The 20,248-nt window shown below is 40.0% G+C and overlaps 3 protein-coding genes across 4 annotated transcripts; 2 read left to right on the top strand and 1 right to left on the bottom strand.

Moving 5' to 3' along the window:
• Positions 1-726: 726 nt before the first annotated feature.
• ddx41 (DEAD (Asp-Glu-Ala-Asp) box polypeptide 41) lies at positions 727-12,161 on the top strand. 2 transcript variants are annotated; one of them, XM_085369686.1, is made up of 17 exons: positions 727-894; positions 5,530-5,625; positions 5,845-5,995; positions 6,104-6,178; positions 6,302-6,362; positions 6,451-6,587; positions 6,683-6,755; positions 6,836-6,989; positions 8,408-8,544; positions 8,821-8,983; positions 9,469-9,600; positions 9,712-9,783; positions 9,873-9,969; positions 10,911-11,060; positions 11,158-11,229; positions 11,564-11,674; positions 11,819-12,161. In XM_085369686.1, the coding sequence occupies exons 1-17, from the start codon at positions 868-870 to the stop codon at positions 11,953-11,955; spliced, it is 1,845 nt and encodes a 614-aa protein (XP_085225812.1). In that variant the 5' UTR covers positions 727-867; the 3' UTR covers positions 11,956-12,161. The 2 variants fall into 2 exon arrangements, with proteins under 2 accessions (XP_085225812.1, XP_085225819.1); XM_085369693.1 differs by having other exon boundaries at positions 11,564-11,681; positions 11,826-12,161.
• A 382-nt stretch (positions 12,162-12,543) lies between these two features.
• Positions 12,544-17,839, top strand: dok3 (docking protein 3). Its single transcript, XM_085369674.1, has 5 exons — positions 12,544-12,600; positions 13,901-14,203; positions 14,498-14,588; positions 16,386-16,573; positions 16,967-17,839. Exons 1-5 carry the CDS (start codon positions 12,544-12,546, stop codon positions 17,837-17,839), a joined length of 1,512 nt encoding a protein of 503 aa, XP_085225800.1.
• Positions 17,840-18,729: 890 nt separating this feature from the next.
• Positions 18,730-19,515, bottom strand: atoh1b (atonal bHLH transcription factor 1b). Its single transcript, XM_085369664.1, has one exon. The coding sequence runs from the start codon at positions 19,513-19,515 to the stop codon at positions 18,730-18,732; it is 786 nt and encodes a 261-aa protein (XP_085225790.1).
• Between the last annotated feature and the right edge of the window lie 733 nt (positions 19,516-20,248).

The following is a 20,248-nucleotide window of genomic DNA, read 5'->3' as shown; positions in this document are numbered from 1 at the left end:
TAAAAGGACACCCTTGAACACGGTTTCTCAAACACTTTTTTACCCTTCTGAATCCCAGCAGTAACAGTACACCAGTGTGAAATGTTCATTCTGCCACTGGAACAAAAAACCTTGTTTGTTGTACATACTGAATGAATAATTTTTGCCCACTTGAGCCCTAGTCATGGGCTCTGTCTGGGATGCATTTTCCAACCATATTACTCACTTTCCCTTTACTGTGACCTCGATGGCACCCTCCACCTCAGCTAACCCAGTGAGACCCCAATCTTGATCTATGTTACAATGGCAAATATCACAAAGGAGACCTTTGGTTTTGACACCGGCCTTGAGTTTCACATCAGTATCAATGTTTTAGCTGATGGCTTTCATTGAAATGAATGATGTTTTGTTTTTTTCCTGAATCTGTGCTGAGATTTTGTTTTAATATAATATCTCTGATGCTTTCCAGGTTATATTCAATTAGAGAAGATTATCTTAATGTTTCGAATGTAGATTTATACTATACCAGTAATAGCCAAGTGTATGTTGGCTTGTTTCTTCTTTTTTTTAAGAAAAAAAATCACTTTTGATACTGTGAAAAATCTTTCGTTCGGAAAGATTAAAAACAATACAGTTTTGACAAAAAGTGTGGTGTTTGCTTTTTACATTTCTCTTTTACTGCATTTACTTGAAGCGCTTCGTGATTGGGAAATTGCTCGCTAAGTTTTGACCCTTCCAGCCCTCCGTCCGGTATCAAGGCTTCCTCTCCTCTGCGTACTGTGTAAACATGCGGATTAGATACTTTTGTTAAATTGTATGCTTTCGTATTTTCCCGAAAAACTTCGAAGCAAAGGCATTTAAAGGGACGTTAGGTTATTCTTAAATAAAATGGAGACCGAAAACCGACCTCAAAAGGTAAGTTAAACAGCCATACTTTAAAGATGCTACGCTAACCAGGGTTAGCTAACGGTAACATTAGCTAGCTTTAACCTAATCTTCGAGTCGTTTTGCTATCTGTTGGAGTCGAGCTCACTTGGCAACCTTAATAGAAGCAAATTAAAGTGGTTGAATAACAGACGGTTCATATTAATTCTGTACAATCGTTTTTATTAAATCGCTACTATTAGCATTAGCCATGATGCAGTGCTAAAACATTTACTATAAAGACGTAAAGTTGACGTATGCGATATCAAGCGGTTATAGTAAGAGACAGCATAAATGTGGCCCTGTGGATGTAAAATTAGGATAAAACTTGAAAATATTTTAAAAATTAGATTTCATTCTTTAATAATTATGATTAGTAACGAGCTTTTCGGGCAAGAAAACAAGAAATGCATCATGCTATGATGTAGAGAAAGTCACTGACGTCCAACAGTCTGAAAAGGGTTACTAGAGCCAGCCGCAGTGAGAGGCATTATAGTGAAACGGAGAAAGCTTGGTGGAGAACCTTCCTAGGTGTGGCTGAACTGTAGGCCTCGCTTCAGTTAAGTTCAGTCTTCATGATTCAACAATAAGAAAGAGACTTCTACTGTAGATGCATGTAGAAATGGATGCTACAAAGCATGACTGCTCATCACTGCCTTTGTTACCTGTTGACGATCAGGTTCTGGCTGCTGAGCTGGGATCAGCTGACACTCCACTTTAACATAACTCTGAGTTGCCAGAAAGTTTATTCTGTTCATCTGAATCATCTTTCTGGGATTCCTGGATGACTTAGCATGCATCAAGACATCACTCTGGGTTCTCTTCTAGCTTCATGTTAGCATGCTAGCTGTGCAGATGTTTGCAAGTGTTGTGATAGCAGTATAATGCAGTTGATGCAAGATTACCATCGTGCTCCTGTCCTTTTGTGAAATAAAATAAAAACAATGTTCACATTTCCACTTCTGTAAAGTTGTAGACTTCTACACCTTTTTCCTTCTCCCTACGGGAAGTGAAATCGGTCTATTGTAGGGAAGAAAAAGATGTTAAATTGTTCCCACATCCTGACTTTTATCTCTGTGGCTTAACGAGAGTGTAATATGGATTAGTGACCACTTGCTTTGATTATAGTAATGCACTTTATGTTTTTATCGACCAGGTTTCACCGTCACGTTTACAAGTGGCTCAGAATGCTGCTGCTCATCTGCTTACAGAGACACGCAAACACAAGCACATTAATGTGTTGTTGTTGTTGTTTAAAAAGTTGTTAGTAGGTTAGTATAGTAGTGTGATACAATATGCTTACAATAATGCCTTGTACCCAACACCGCTGACATACAGTGGGGCAAAAAAGTATTTAGTCAGCCACCGATTGTGCAAGTTCCCCCACTTAAAATTAGAGATGGCACGATACCACTTTTTTATGTCCGATACCGATACCGATATCATAAATTTGGATATCTGCCGATACCGATATGAATCCGATATAGTGTTTTTTAATCAACAAAACTGTTTTTTAAAATATCTTGCTGCATTTTGCAAGTCTGCAAGTTCATACTCAAGTTTAAAACAACAACTACACTAAAGCTATTCTGTTATACCTGTATACAAAAAAAATATTTCATAGTTCAGCAATACTGATCAATCTAATAAACTTAGACCTACACCATCCTCCCTATTCTGGTATTTTAAAGAGTACTTAGCGTAAATATTAAGCAACCTAACTAATAGGGTTCCAACTCCCAGCAACAACAAACATAAATAAATAAAAAATAGGGAACCACCCCTCACGCGCCACCTCATGATGCTTAATCGACGTAATCAACCTTAATTTGATGCAGTGTAAAAAAAAAAATGCGCAGAAATCAATTATTTTTCAAGAAATATTAAATAGATTCAACATCTTTCTTCAACAAAATTGCAGACTGCACAGATGGTACCTTCCCAAAGTAAAAAGTACTATAGCTTACTAGGGTATATATATTAGACTTAATAGTCACTATATACAGTAATTGACTTCTATTCATTTTACATCAAATTAAAACTTTGGGTGTCAGATAATTATTTATTAAAAGCTCGACATTTTAAATGAGAATAAGAAAGAAAAGTATGTCTTTGTGCCCCCTTTTCCCAGTTAATGCCCTATCGGCCCCCCTGGCTAAACTTTGCTAGATCCGCCCCTGCACAGTTACCAGCCGTCAGCTACATAGAAAAAGATCCAAGAGTAGAAAGTAATATTAAATACATTCTAACAACAGCTTATCAAGCTTAAACGTGCTGCTGTTGTTCAGCCGCTGGTTTCCTCTTTCTGGTGCAAAGTGGACCAAAAACAAACAAGAGAGACGGACTCGCCACAGAAAAGCCGATCAGCTGATCATTAGCAGTTTCACGATTGAAGTAGCAGCCGGAGAGCGAGAGGCAGTCGCTCGTTAAGCTTAACGTGGGAATGCTTTACAAACATTCAGAGATGGACTTACACACTTGCTTTACTTCTCTCGGGGATAACTTTGTCGGAGATGAAATGCCAGGTTGCTAGCGAAGCTCCAAATGCTATCCAGACCACCGACAGGTCCCGCATGCCACAGCTGCTCTATCACGTGATGCATACTGCTCCGACGTGCTAACGTCGTTCTGAGGCGAGTTACGGCGTGTTGCAAGTTTTGTGAGGTGCTTTCGTGATATTTAATGGATCGGATTACATTTTTTATTTTTCTCCGATATCCGATCCAGTAATTTAGGTCAGTATCGGACCGATACCGATACGTAATATCGGATCGGTCCATCTCTACTTAAAATGATGACAGAGGTCAGTAATTTGCACCAGAGGTACACTTCAACTGTGAGAGACAGAATGTGGAAAAAAAATCCATGAATCCACATGGTAGGATTTGTAAAGAATTTATTTGTAAATCAGGGTGGAAAATAAGTATTTGGTCAATAACAAAAATACAACTCAATACTTTGTAACATAACCTTTGTTGGCAATAACAGAGGTCAAACGTTTACTATAGGTCTTTACCAGGTTTGCACACACAGTAGCTGGTATTTTGGCCCATTCCTCCATGCAGATCTTCTCGAGAGCAGTGATGTTTTGGGGCTGTCGCCGAGCAACACAGACTTTCAACTCCCGCCACAGATTTTCTATGGGGTTGAGGTCTGGAGACTGGCTAGGCCACTCCAGGACTTTCAAATGCTTCTTACGGAGCCACTCCTTTGTTGCCCGGGCGGTGTGTTTTGGATCATTGTCATGTTGGAAGACCCAGCCTCGTTTCATCTTCAAAGTTCTCACTGATGGAAGGAGGTTTTGGCTCAAAATCTCACGATACATGGTCCCATTCATTCTGTCCGTAACACGGATCAGTCGTCCTGTCCCCTTGGCAGAAAAACAGCCCCATAGCATGATGTTTCCACCCCCATGCTTCACAGTAGGTATGGTGTTCTTGGGATGCAACTCAGTATTCTTCTTCCTCCAAACACGACGAGTTGAGTTTATATCAAAAAGTTCTACTTTGGTTTCATCTGACCACATGACATTCTCCCAATCCTCTGCTGTATCATCCATGTGCTCTCTGGCAAACTTCAGACGGGCCTGGACATGCACTGGCTTCAGCAGCGGAACACGTCTGGCACTGCGGGATTTGATTCCCTGCCGTTGTAGTGTGTTACTGATGGTGACCTTTGTTACTTTGGTCCCAGCTCTCTGCAGGTCATTCACCAGGTCCCCCCGTGTGGTTCTGGGATCTTTGCTCACCGTTCTCATGATCATTTTGACCCCACGGGATGAGATCTTGCGTGGAGCCCCAGATCGAGGGAGATTATCAGTGGTCTTGTATGTCTTCCATTTTCTGATGATTGCTCCCACAGTTGATTTTTTCACACCAAGCTGCTTGCCTATTGTAGATTCACTCTTCCCAGTCTGGTGCAGGTCTACAATACTTTTCCTGGTGTCCTTCGAAAGCTCTTTGGTCTTGGCCATGGCGGAGTTTGGAGTCTGACTGTTTGAGGCTGTGGACAGGTGTCTTTTATACAGATGATGAGTTCAAACAGGTGCCATTCATACAGGTAACGAGTGGGGGACAGAAAAGCTTCTTACAGAAGACGTTACAGGTCTGTGAGAGCCAGAGATTTTCCTTGTTTGAGGTGACCAAATACTTATTTTCCACCCTAATTTACGAATAAATTCTTTACAAATCCTACCATGTGAATTCATGGATTTTTTTTTCACATTCTGTCTCTCACAGTTGAAGTGTACCTCTGGTGCAAATTACTGACCTCTGTCATCATTTTAAGTGGGGGAACTTGCACAATCGGTGGCTGACTAAATACTTTTTTGCCCCACTGTACTAGTCGCAAGCATATGATTTGAGTGTCTATTGATGTTCAGTAAATATAATTTTATGAAATAAGAGCGTGGTTGTTATTTGGATGCTATCAATAGTCTACCATCATCAGACTGCTTTTATATCATCAGGTTTGTGCTCCATAATGTTCTGTGTGGCAGAAGTTTTATTCAAAGGTCCTGGTTGTATCTGTGGAGAGCCAATATCTCTTAGAGAATAACAGAGACACACTAAGGCAGCTGTGTAGCTGATAACATGTAAATTAGCATATGTATATATATTTTCACAGAGATCCCATGACGAGGATGAAAGGACTGGCTCAGAAGGATCGGAGGATGACGACTACGTTCCATATGTTCCAGTCAAAATCAGAAAACAGCAAATGGTGAGTTACTGAACATTGTTCTGATTGAGTTTTATGCAGGTAGTAACTGCCAACTCTTGTTTTCATAGTGGGAAAACATTGACCTTATTGAGTAGATTGGAGAAATTGACTAGATCTGGTTGATCCACATTGACTGCAGTTTTTTTTCTAATAAATGAAACTTCTAAAAATGTGACATGTATCAAAATTAAATACATTTATAACTTTTCTGACTTATAGCTACAAAAGATGTTGCGCTTGCGAGGGAAAGCGGTGGATGAAGAACAGAAGGACAGTGGGGAGGAACAGAGGGATGAAGATGAGGCTCTTGGTCCACGCTCCCATATTAGTCTCCTCGACCAGCATCAACACCTCAAGGAAAAGGCAGAAGGTATCTAGTTCAAAGTAGACCCATTCTGTGGTCTGATACTTCTGTGTTTAACTATTCAGTTTTTAAGTTTTTTATGACCTTAACTTGTTTTTATTTTTATACCTACAGCTCGGAAGGAGTCAGCCAAAGAGAAGCAGCTGAAAGAGGAGGAGAAGATCCTGGAGAGTGTTGCAGAGGGCAGAGGTAAACTAATGGTTTCTGTTTAGCCTTCTTGAATTAGATGTTGGTAGGCATGAGAAAAGTGTGGTAAACTATCTGAATTTGCACAAGTTCTTTTGGCAACGTTCATCTCTCTTCTTCTGTCAGCTCTGATGTCTGTGAAGGAAATGGCCAAAGGTATCATATATGATGATCCTATAAAAACAAGGTAAGCTCCTTATCACAGAATTCCATGTAGTCAGTTTCTCTTTGTAGTTTCTTTTTTAATATTCTTTCGTCCCAAATATATTGTATAGCTGGAAAGCACCACGCTACATCCTGAATATGCCAGACACCAGACATGAGCGCGTCAGGAAGAAATTTCACATCCTGGTTGATGGCGACGGCATTCCAGCTCCTATCAAAAGCTTCAGAGAGATGAAGCTTCCACCAGGTGACAGCGGACTCTGCCCAGTACATCAAAAACACTGACTCATGGTTCACAGTGATCATCAACTGACAACAAATCTGTGTTTGTTTTTCCTGCAGCAATTCTGAAAGGTTTGAAAAAGAAGGGAATCATCCACCCAACACCAATTCAAATACAAGGAATCCCAACAGTGTATGTATAAATAGAATACAAAGGCTGTAATGTAAATTCTATTTTTTAAGTACATTTAAAGGAACCCTGTTTGTCTGTAGTCTTTCAGGTAGAGACATGATTGGAATCGCCTTCACTGGATCAGGAAAGACTTTGGTCTTCACTCTGCCGATCATCATGTTCGCGCTGGAGCAAGAGAAAAGACTGCCTTTCTTTAAGAGAGAGGGACCGTATGGACTTATCATCTGTCCTTCAGTAAGAAAAACATAATCAGCACATTTATATCGGTCATTTCACATAAATTTAAATATCTGATAAATGTATTCCTTCGTTTCTTAAAATGTACCACTGATGCACATTCATGGTTTTTAGACCAAAACTATTACTTTTACTAAAATTACCTACTAATAATATATATTTTTAAAAATAGAGTTCAAGATGTTGATTAATGGACATTAAAAAATGTTCACCTTCATTGTGCTGTTCTGGGCTTCAGGGTGAAATCTCAGAGAAAATGGCCTCATGTGGGGCCACTTTCATGTTTGTACTCTAGGAGTGCTATCTCCTCAAAATCAAATACTCAAAGTGTATATTTCAGCAGCAAAGTCTCTTTCCAGAGGCCTTGCTACTAAAAAGAAACCTTAGCTAAACTATAGCTGAAGATAGTGCTTACTGTCGTAGGCAGGTGTAATTCAATACAAATAAAACAGTGCCTGCAAATAACTCCCAAAGATGACAGTTTGACATTCATAAAAATTATATTTTTGCACCAATGAGGTGATTCCGAAAGAGCTATTAGCGAAAAACCTGACATATCTCGGCATGATGTAAAATACATCCTTGAAAAATTTGAGAAACTGGACAAAGAAAAACATTGAACCACAAAATTAATTTTTCTGTGCAGGAATGTAAGAAAACACTACAATTTAAAAAAACAAAACAAGTAGTTTACTAATGTTTCTGCTTTTTTGTAAAACTTAAAATTTGGAAATTGATCATTAACAATAATTATATATTAGCTGTATAAATATCATTTTGATTAATGAACTTGTGCATACTGCCAAATTAATAAATGATACAGTGGAACCCCGACTTGCGAAATTAATTAGTTCCCGAGGGACTTTCGTAAGTCGAAAATTTTCGTAAGTCGAAGCACCCATCGCGCCTTTTGAGTGAACGATGGGCTATAGGCTAATTGCTAACTGCAACAACAATACATCGTTCAAGTGGAACAGCGAAGCGCAAGTACGAAAGCCAAGGGGGTTGTCACATGATTCGGAAGGCATTGTGGGTATTCTGGGCTCAGCCAATTAGAGCCAACGGATTTTGTTACACAGGCATTTTGCCGTAACACGGGCAGAAATATTGCCGTTAAGTGCCTTTGTAACTTGAATTTTTCGTTAAATGAGGTATTCGTAAGTCGGGGTTCCACTGTAACATAAAATGTAACATAAAAAAATAATATAGGTAATTACCAATACTGTTAATTATGGGCAGTTGTAGCATACTATGATCTAAATAGAGGAAACAAAGCCTTTTCAAATATTCATGCACTGTGAATTTTTCGTGCCCTTTGGAAAAGATGACATTAGCTTTGAGAACCTCTGTTTTTTCTCATCCCTCTGACTCCTGAATCCTGTATGTGTGTTTTATAACCCGGTGTGTTATTGCAGCGAGAGCTGGCGAGGCAGACACATGGCATCATAGAGTATTACTGCAAGCTGCTGGAGGAGGAGGGAGCTCCTCAGCTGCGCACAGCCCTCTGCATCGGAGGAATGTCTGTCAAGGAGCAGATGGAGGTAGTAAAACAGTAAGTACAGCTGAAGGTGTTGTGAAAAAAATCTGGATTTCAACCAGAATTCCCATTTCAGTGTCAAGCAAAAAATTGCACGATTCAGCCCTAACGTTCAGCGAGGAACAAAAAAAGTGACGTGTTCCTGAATCAGTGCTTTAACGTACAGCATGCATAAAGCTCAAAAGCATTACTACCTAAACACTGATAGTACTACACTACTACACTTTAAAAAGCCAAAATGTCATGTGATGTTGTGGACTAATTTTCTCTCCAACTCTGTCTTGGTTAAAGCGGCGTCCATATGATGGTTGCTACACCTGGAAGATTGATGGACTTGCTGCAGAAGAAGATGGTGGGTCTGGACATCTGTCGCTACTTGGCTTTGGATGAAGCTGACAGGATGATAGATATGGGTTTTGAAGAAGACATCCGAACCATCTTCTCTTACTTCAAGGTGAGGCAGTCCTTCATGGCTCTAGCTTTTAAATGTTACAGCACTATTGCAGTAGTTTTTCCTCATCCATTTTTCTGTGTTGTGCTTGCTCTATCCTTCACCAGATAAGTAGCTTTACAAAGCCAGCCTACCAAGGCCAGACAGCATAATGTTTATTACACTAGAGAACTGAGATTCCTCTGCTTCTCTCAAACATAACAATAAATTCCTTTTTTCTTGTTTCACAAATCCACACCTTGGCAGAGTACAATAGGCTTTTTGTTGTTACTGCACTCACTAAAGTTCTCTATTCAGTCTGACTTTAACTGCTTTTGAGACATCAGTTTCCAGGTAGTCATAGTACTTTCAGAGGTAATACATTTCTTCATAATATAAGCTCTACTAGCAGTTGCAAAGAAATATTTCTTCCAGTTGATGCTGGATTTTTTATTTTCATGCCAATTTTTTCATGAAAACATTTGCTTTCTGTTTGTTTCCTAATCTAGGGTCAAAGACAAACCCTGCTTTTCAGTGCCACTATGCCCAAGAAAATCCAGAACTTTGCCAAGAGTGCACTGGTCAAACCCATTACTATTAACGTGGGCAGAGCAGGAGCTGCCAGCTTGGATGTCATCCAGGTGACTTTATCTTTCACTAAAATAGTCGTTTGTCTCAGTCACAGATATGGTTTGCCTTCCAAATGCATATGTAAAAATATTAATGAAATAAATATTTTTATGTGTGTGCAGGAAGTGGAGTACGTCAAAGAAGAGGCTAAGATGGTGTACCTCTTAGAGTGTCTCCAGAAAACATCTCCTCCAGTTCGTACTTTCACGTTTTTGACACTTTTATAAAGAGTTCTTATAAAGAATTAAAGCAACACGTCACAAGTCCTTTTTCATTCTGACAGGTGCTGATATTTGCTGAGAAAAAGGCGGATGTAGATGCCATCCATGAGTATCTGCTGCTTAAAGGAGTAGAGGCAGTGGCCATACATGGTGGAAAAGGTATGCAGAGTCTAAATATTTCATTTAAATCATTGTCAGAGTGCCAGTTCATTATGTGCACCTTGCTAGTACCATGAAACCTTGGAACCTTTTTCCTTCAGAGCTGCCTTAATTCTTTATGGCAACTTCAACAAGCTACTGGAAACATCCCTCAAAGACTCTGGTCCATATTGACGTGATTGCAATAGCATCACACAATTACTGCGGATATGTCGGCTGCACATCCATGATGTGACTCCCCTGTACTACCACACCTCAAAGGTGCTCTGTTGGATTGCGATCTGGTGACTGTGGGGGCCATTTGAGTTCAGTGAACTCACTGTTATGTTCAAGAAACCAGCTTGAGATAATCTGAGCTTTGCAACCTGGAGGTTTATCCTGCTTGAAGCAGCAAGTAGAAGGTGGATATATTGTGGTCTTAAAGGGAAAGACTTGGTCAGCAGGAATATTTAGGTAGGCTGTGGTGTTTAAATAGTGTTCAGTTGGCACTAAGGGGCCCAAATTGTGTCTCTATGTGCAACCACCATTAGCCTGAATCGTTGATATAAGGCAGGATGGCAGCATTCTCTGTAAACCCTAAAGATGGTTGTGTGAGAAAATCCCAGTAAGTCAGCACTTTCGGTACCAGTAAGTATCTCATGCGGAAAGTCATTTACATAATGCTCAGTTTGAAATTCAGCAAGTAATTTTGGCCATGTCTGCATGCCTGACTGCATTGAAATTCTGCCAGGTGTACCTAATCAAGTGGCTGGTAAATGTATTTAGTATGTGCAAAGCCATATCTTTGTTGTTTTGTAGTTGCTCATCATCACCACTAGATGCCATCTTTCTTGCAAATGTCACCTTCATGGTTTCTGCTTCATGGGTTCCGGTGATGCAGAATTGTTTCTGCTTCTTAGAAAATGTTGTTTTTATTGAGATAAATTTCTGTATTTTTCCAGATCAAGAGGAAAGAACAAAAGCCATTGAAGCATTCAAAGAAGGAAAAAAAGATGTGTTAGTGGCCACTGATGTTGCCTCCAAGGGTCTGGATTTCCCAGCTATTCAGCATGTAGTGAACTATGACATGCCAGAAGAGATAGAAAACTATGGTAAGAGAATAATATGCATATGGCTTTACCTTCATCACGTATTTGTTAGTTCTTCTAAAATTTCTCAGGCTGATTTGACAAAATTTTCCCGTTTCAGTCCATAGAATAGGAAGAACTGGACGATCGGGCAAAACTGGAATTGCCACAACTTTCATCAATAAAGGCTGCGGTAAGGACACAACCTAAAGATAAAATTAGATTGATTACTAAGGAGGGAGAGTAACCTCTCTGAGAATGCTAGCCAGTGTAAGCCATGCTCTATTTATGTCGCTGACCAAAGTAAAAAAGTAACGTCGTTAAGGTTTGTCCAGTAATTACAGATACTGGATGTCTTTGAAACACCACTGTATGGTTTTAAACATGGTAATTTACTCATACAGGCATGGCATAGCTGAAGTGGTGCCGGCTTTTTAATGGGAAATAACTTATTGTAATAAATGTAGTTAGGTGGATCAGTGTTTAAGTACAGTTAAAATTTAACCAGTCTATGTGTTTGTTTATAGATGAATCCGTTCTGATGGATCTGAAAGCTCTGCTTGTTGAAGCCAAGCAGAAAGTTCCTCCAGTCCTCCAGGTACTCCAGACCGGAGACGAGACCATGCTGGACATCGGAGGCGAGTTGTCCCACCTCAATAGCTACTCCTTAATCATGTTTTTTGGTTTCTTTTTGAATATTGACTGCCTCGTGTGATATGACTGAAGCCAGTTGCATTCTTTACAATCCTTTCCTTACATCAGATTCTTCTTTCTTTCTTCAGGCGAGAGAGGATGTACATTCTGTGGTGGTCTTGGTCATCGTATTACAGACTGTCCCAAGCTGGAGGCCATGCAGACCAAGCAGGTCACCAACATTGGAAGGAAAGACTACCTGGCTCATAGCTCAATGGACTTCTAAGAGTCTTTCATTAGGGGCAAGATTCTCCAGTGCTGAACAAAACTTGAAAGCATTTCTGAGGAAACTGTACAGCAATGTGTCACATCACCGAAGAAAGGAAGTGGATATTATAACCCTCCCAACATTGTAGATGAGATGACCGATTGCTTCGCCTTTCCGTCAGTTTTCTCACTTTGTAGCATAGATTTCTGCAGCTCTGTAAATAAAACCACTATATTTGTTCTTGTTTTTCTTTTGTGTACATTTCTTTTGTCTGTGTCTTCTGGAAAAAGTGACAGGTGTGGCTTAAGTGTGGTATGGTGAGGAAGTTGCTACAAGATATAGACAAATGCAAAGGGAAGTTGACACAAGACAACAGCAGCACACAACTCATGTCCTTTCTTTTGCAACAGCTAAAACGCAGATCAGAGAGATACTTTATCACACACCAAAGTATGCAAGAAAATAAAGGCTGTTAGTGACGTAAAGGAAACATTTATTCTTGTGGCCAAAGGAACCTAATTTTAACTTCGTTGGCAGTTTCATCTTGGCCACAGAGCAGCGACTGGTGTAAGAGACTACAGGTTTTCACAGTCAGCGCTCACAAGCATGGAGGTCATCTTCAAAGAGGGAATGCTGTACCTTCAAGCTGTCAAATTTGGAAAAGTAAGTTTTATAGGCATTCATCACATGTGGAATATATCGACTTGTTTCTTACCTGCTAGTTGATCAAAAGGCGTTAGTGACTCTAGTAGTAAATCTAATGGAAATGTTTAGTCCCATTTAATTTGTTAAACGCTGACATAACCAATAGCTGTATCTCAAAATCATTTTTAGTATTTCATGAAAGTCTAAAACTTTAGTGTATAACCGAACGCTCATGCACTCAGATCAGTGTGAGTATTTCATCCTTTAACCCAGTTTGGCAGCAGTAGAGTCACAGGAACATTAACCTACATGAAAATGAATAATCCTTCCGCTACATTAAGTAAGAGAAAGGCGAGTGTGAAGCTAAATCTGTTGAATGTTTAAAAAGTCATGCGTGGATATGTGGATAAAGTAGTAAAGATCTTATATTTGTTCTTTTATATACTAAACAGCGTTAAATATCAATAACCAAGACTTACTATACCTGTGTATCATAGTATTTAAGTCTTACAGCTGTTTTGTATATGTCAGGCTGTGGTTTGTGAACATCCTGGCATCACTGAACAGCGGCTCATTTGTTCTGTGAAAGTAACCTGTGATGGACAGAGGACCATTTCTACTTAAGATCTCCTACAGATAGTAAATAATGATACACACATATATATATATATATATATATGTATATATATATATGTGTATATATATATATGTGTATATATATATATATGTATATATATGTGTATATATATATATATGTATATATATATATATATATGTATATATATATATATGTATATATATATATGTATATATATATATATGTATATGTATATATACATATATGTGTATATATATATGTATATATGTATATGTATATATACATATACATATGTATATATATATGTATATATGTATATGTATATATACATATACATACATATATATATGTATATATATATGTATATATGTATATGTATATATACATATACATACATATATATATATATATGTATATATGTATATATACATATACATACATATATATATGTATATATATATATGTATATATGTATATGTATATATACATATACATACATATATATATGTATATATATATATGTATATATGTATATGTATATATACATATATATACATATACATATATATATATATATGTATATATGTATATGTATATATACATATATATATATGTGTGTGTGTGTGTAGCCACTTGGTAGCCACAAAGGAAAGATGCCATTCTTGCTTAATATCTTATTACCTCCCACTTATTAATAGTCACTTTTTATCATTTCATCAGAAAACATGGCGGAAAATGTGGATGGTGCTTTATAAACCCAGCTCTCAGGGGGTTGGCCGATTGGAGTTCTATGCTCTAGCTGACAGCAGCTGTGTTACCGAGCAGAAAAGGATGTGCCGGCAGAAAACACCAGAAAGAAAAGTCGTGCGTCTAATTGACTGTCTCAGTGTCACGTTTGCACCAAAGGAGTCTTGCCCGGCTGGCTGCACAGCCTTCTACCTAAACACCACACAGTCAACCTACATCTTAGCCTCCACATCAAGCCAGGACTGGGTGAATGCCCTCTGTCATCTAGCCTTCCAGGTATCACACATCTCCAATCCTGAACAGTACAAATATGACCTTTCCTTTTATGTCACTGGTTAGGTTTTAATTTTTGGGAAAGGTCAGTAAGGACAGACTCTGCCCACATCCAGAGACAAGTAGCATAATAAGGAAGTTAATGCAGTATCTGTAACTTCTGTCCCTTTTACTTCTCTAATTCTTGTGCTTGCACAAGCTATGTACCTTCTTGCATCTTACCACTTTAAAGCCATAAAACAGTGATAAGAGGTACTTGTACACTCCATGTAATGTTTACCATGCCACTGTTTACAGAAGGATCCTGGAGAATCAGACAAAGGGGATTTTGAGCAAGATAATGGCTTGACCATGGCGGACAATGATATTTACGCATCTTGGAAAAGCGGTAATGCAAGCACGTCTACACATGATTAGGGATCAGGCACAAGAAATCGAAAACAAATAAAAATGTGAAGGTCTTATTTCTGTAGCTTGTCTATTCGTCCTACACACACCTGTTGAACTCTGTGTACTGGTTAATAAGAGAGTGCGTGAAAACTACTAGTCTTAGAAGATGAGGTAAGAAAAAGGGGAAGGTTGGTGTAATTTCCCCCCCGAATATACAAGGAACTATTTTAGACTTTTCTTTATTTTACTAATTTACTATTCACACCCAGGTTGGAAGAGCCAGTGTGGCTATTTACATCCAGGAGCATGGCACAGAGAAGCAATCAGGTGTCCATAGTAATGTTATTTGCACACAGGAACACGTTGCCAGAATTTCTGATACAAGTAATATTAACTCAAGGTTATTGTTGTGAAAGGGTCTATTTTAATTAAAATAACACACCTATGCCACTTTATCACATGTTTTGAGAAACCTAGTTTCAAAGTCAGGATATAATAGCTAAAAATTACATTTGTTGCTATTACTTCCAAATTCCCCAATAATAAGCATAACTATAGAGCTAAAAGTATGGTGTTTGACTCCTTCGTCAACGCCAACCTCCTCCAGCAATCAGCTTGCATTTTACTGGTGTTTCATTTTAGCCCATTTTTGCTACACTGCTAATAGATTTGAAAAGTTACATTACAAAAATACTTCGACTTACTCCCCAGTTATAAATATGGCCAGCCGTTTCTTTATCAGGGTTTTATTGCGGTGTACTAGCTCACATTAAACTATCAAAGGCTTTAATGAGCTTACAAAACTTAACGACCTGTGCCACTTTATCGCATGTTTTGAGGAAGGTACTTGCAGGGTTGGGGTTTTTTTTGTTTGTTTGTTTTATTTTTAAGCAGGAAGTGATATAAATGAAAAGATAAACAACCCCTGCGAGGGCAGTTATGTTCTAAAAATGATGAATACGTTTGCGTCCCCCCCACCAAGCTCAGCATCACTGTACAGCCCTCAAATATACGTCAGACAGGTTAAGAAATGCACCACAAGGGTTCATCGTAAGCAAAACCACAGCTTAAGACCAACTTCCTGTTTCAAAGGCAGCCCGCTTTACCCAGTGTTTTTGCCTTCCCACAGATTTTACAAGCACTAACGATAGATCACCTTCAAACAAATCCTTTAACAGTCTGTCTGACTCTCTGATCAGTGACGTTTCTTCCGGTTTCCAACACTGTAGCAAAATTACTCAGCTGACGTCAGCAGGTAACTTGGTGACTGAAGTGCTTCCACAACCAAAGGATATAATGGGCGATAATTTGATTTATTATTATTACTTGTAAATTCCCCATTAATAAGCCTAAACCTGTGAGTATATTATAATAAAAAAGAGATATTTCAGTAGGATAAGCAGAGAAGAAAATGGATGGAAATATTTCACAGCATCATAAATTCAAGACATCAGCAGAAATCCCCTATATATATGGGAGCGGGCGCTACAGCCGCTAATTTATTCAAACATGAAAGCCAGAATGTATCAGCGTCAGCAAGCTCTGACTTATACAAATGCATTTCTCTTCATTTCCTAATGGATTACACTTCTCAACAATCCAGAAAAGCCAGCCTCACAGAGAGATTAGTAGAAGGCAAGCAATTTTAAATCAGATTTTTCAAAATTAAAAAGTATTTGGTGTGCATTTATTTCCTGTGCTGCTCAGACCTCTTGTGGGGAAAAAAAACCCCAACCCTTTGTGTGTAGTTGCGAAACACTAACCCTTGTGTGATGTCATGTGTTCCTGTCTTTAGAGCTGACGCTTCCTCCAAACCAGTACCAAGTAACCATCCAGAGCACAGAGGCGTCCAAGAGGTGCAAGCTGTCTGGGAAGTACCTGGTCTCCATAGAAGGGGAGGCAATAGAGCTGCTGGACATGAGAACTCGTTACATCATCTTCGACTGGCCATACAAGCTCCTACGCAAATTTGGTCAGATTGAGGTAAAGCACTAGATGTTGTGCAGTCCCTATGCTGATGATAAACCAGGTATTCCAGTGGGTTTATTTAGAATTTCTCAAAGGGAAAAGCTTTGTAAAACACACTCATTGACTTTTGTGCCAAGAGTTGGAAGAAAAAAATTACTACCACTCTGTTTGTACTCTAAATATGAAGCGACAGCCAGCAGCTTGTTAGCCCAGAAACGGAGGAAAACAGCTACTCTGGCTTTGTTCAAAGGCAGCAAAATCTCTAAAGCTCACTAATTAACATGCTGCTACTCGTTTGTTTATTCTGCTGCAAAAAAAAAAAAAATTAAATTCAAAGCTGAAGTATTGCATATTTTATAAAATGGCAAATGTATTTCCTAACATGAGGATCTTTGGCTGTGATTGCAGGGGGGATTCAGCATCGAAGCAGGCCGTCGCTGCAAGTCGGGACAAGGCGTGTTCATGTTTCTGACCCAGCATGGTCCCCAGATCTTTCAGACTATATCTAAGCAGTGCACAGTGGAGAGGAATACAGCAGTGCAGCCTCCCAGTGCCAACAGAAGATCACTAATTGACCCGTTTCCTGCTCCCCCGCCTGCCACAGCTCACTCTTTCGTCGACCCTTCCATCTACAGTTTTCCAGATGTTTCAGCCGACACAGAGGACAAGTTTACCGGCGATTACCCCATTTATGACGACCCTGTGCAGCAGATAAAACAGCTATCACTCAAGCCTCCTCTCTTGGGCAGCAACGAGGCTGTGGCAGAGGAATCTGAGGATGAGGATGAGCAGGAATGGTGCTATTCCCTGGAGGCTCTAAATCTGGATAACAATATTGAGGACAGCATTTACTGCAACTTACCGAGAGGCACGCCTCCTTTGATGAGAAAAGCCGAGGCAGATAATTCAGATTGCATTTATTCAGGGATAAAAAAAGCCAATTCTCTGACAAATCTTCAGCAGGAGCCTTCCTATCCCCCCTTACCATTGCCTGTACCCCCACCTCCTCCCTTATCATCCGCTTACTCCTTAGTCAAACCCCAAAACCAGCATGCGCTCCCTGTGAATAACTCCTTCCAGCCAGAATACAATACACAAGCAGACTACGATGAAGACGATTTGAATGAGACTGAGGAGGCCAATAGCTCCTCTGCTCAAGTTACCCCCTCAGAGGTGCCTGGCAGTTTTAAACACAGGCTGGCAGAAATCATTTCTAAGGACTTGGCAAAGTTCCAGCCTCCTCTTCCCTACGGAGCAAGCAGCCTCACATTTTCTCAGTAGACTATCAGTTAACAGACAGACTAGACAGGACAATTTTATCTGTGATAAATTGTCATAAAACACAATTAGTTTCTTTACTTCTATAAAATCCCCTCCACTGGGAACATGCAGTTAGGCATTCTGGCTCACAAGTGTTTGATTGTTTTTGCAGCTTGTTATATGAAAGATGCATCTGGAATACTTTTTAATCTGCAAATGCTGTTGCCAAAAAGAGAGATTTATTTTGTTTTCTTCTGCGGGAATGCTAGGCGAATACCTTTAATGTGACATTAACTGAGAAGGTGGGCGAGCATTTGCCCGCACCGTTTCATAATGGGAAAGCTGGGAGAGAAAACAAACGACCTCGCCTTGTTATGTTTGATGCGCTACACATCATCTTCATTATCATCCTCTCTGGAATCAGTTTGGTTTCTTAAGCAGAGTGAGGAGGGATTTGTCACATCAACTGTCAGTATCTGTAAAACAGAGTGGAAAAACCAATAACCCACATTGTGTTTTGCTGTAATTACTGCATGTGTTTGCTGACAATATCCATATAAAAACCACTTAAAAAGCACACTCTTATGTTAAGTATATCTTTATTGTACCAAAAGAGCCATCATAAAATACGCTATACATAAATAGAAAAATACTTGTTTATTGTTTTTGTTTGTTTTATTTGACAAATGTCACTAATGAAACTGGAAATGTGTCTAGTAATGGTTCAGAGTATAAAGTGCATAAAAAGGGCCTGCAAGAGTCCATCACATCCAAGCAGGTTTTTCTGAGTTTTACCTGTACTTTTACCTGTACAGGTAGTGCAGAATCTCAACTATTATTAAAAACAGGACTTTGAGAGCGTCTCTGCTGGTCAGCTGATATCTTCTGCCTTGTAAAGAGCTCCAAACAAGTTAAAAGTCAGTGGCACTGACTTTCTGCCACTGTTTCCCGCTTTGACCCTCCTCTGCGTCACTGAGATGTGAATATTCCCCATCGCTGCTGCTGGAACAAGTGCCTGATTTATTTGATTCCATGTCAGATGTAGGTCCAAGTAAAATCAGATGACCGATAGATGCGGAGGGGTCTCGCTGCTCTCCGGTCAGAGGTTTCGGGGACTGTGCAGCGGCTGCTGGCAGCAGAGAGTGAATCAGGCTCCTCCTGGAGGTCTTGTCTCCAGAGCCTGGACGAGGACTCCTGCACTCTGGGTGAACCACGCCGGCCAGGAGCTCAGACAGCTCTGTGATGTAAATCTGCGCCATCTGGAGGGTGTCGTATTTGGATAACTTTTTGTCGTTTTCCAGGGAGGGGATGACACTCCTGAGCTCGTCAAACGCTTTGTTCAACCCGTGCATCCTCCTCCTCTCCCTGGCGTTGGCCGCCACGCGCCTGTGTCTCTGAGGGCCGAAGTGGCTCGTCTTGCATCCATCTGGCGCCTTAGCAGGGTCTGTCTCTGTCATGCCTTTGGTGGTAACGCGGTCAGTGAATTCGGTCACTGGCACAAGTTTCTCCCGCGAGATGCCCGCTGCCTCTGCAGCCGCGTGCGCGTCCCTAATTGAGAGCGCACGGATTGAAGTGGAGGAAATCCAGGCTTTGGAGCTGATGTGGGCCAGGTTGTGCTGCTGCTGGTGATGCTGCTGCAGCAGAGTGAAGTCCTCTGGGTACTCCGACCAGCTCGAAAGTTCTGCTTTTGCAGCCATCACTGCAGTGTCCTGATGTGGTCGTGCACGGCAGGATATAAAGGTCGCACTTTCGCTTCAGCCGGTGCCAGAGTCTCTGGAGTGGTTTGCGCTGCGCCTACAATTTATACAGCCTCCCCTGTAGTCACCTTGGTGTCACTCCCAGCCCGCAAACAGCCCTGACAGCACTGTAGCCTCAGGAGGCAGCAGCCAATCGCACAATCCCCTCTGACCCTGTCTGTCAAAGAACAATTAGACAAAGCTCGACTTTTTCTCCTATTGTGCATTGTAACTCAATCACGACCTTGTTATCCCTAAAAGGAGACGAGTATTAATCATTTAAGAGCGTGCAATAGCCGACCTATGCTCTACCTAACGAAGCTCACCCTACTCATGAATGAAAATGTATAGAGAATGAATGATTATGTAATAAATTAAGTTATAGTCTATATTATGTGTCTATATTAATAAACGCGAGCTTGTATGGGAAAAAGTTTGTCTTCTTTTTAATTACACAAGTGTGTTAGTCATATTTCTATAGTAAGTATGTGTTTTTCTATAAAGTCATCATCATCCTTTCCATGGAAAATGCATTTCGGCCTCTTTCTCACGAGCGCAGTAACCGACTCGTGATTGGTTCTGACCCGCTGAGAGCTGTGGTTGTGGAAAACAAACGTCCAAGTTTGTTCTCAAACAAACAGTAAAAGGCGCCCAATCATTCATTATTTGCAGAAGAATAATAAAACTAACAGGT

Source organism: Diplotaxodon limnothrissa, linkage group LG2 (assembly GCF_057381915.1).
Source record: "Diplotaxodon limnothrissa isolate DT_005_m linkage group LG2, D_limnothrissa_male_GT1.1, whole genome shotgun sequence".
Lineage (NCBI taxonomy): Eukaryota > Metazoa > Chordata > Actinopteri > Cichliformes > Cichlidae > Diplotaxodon > Diplotaxodon limnothrissa.
This window is presented reverse-complemented; position numbering and strand designations above follow the sequence as displayed.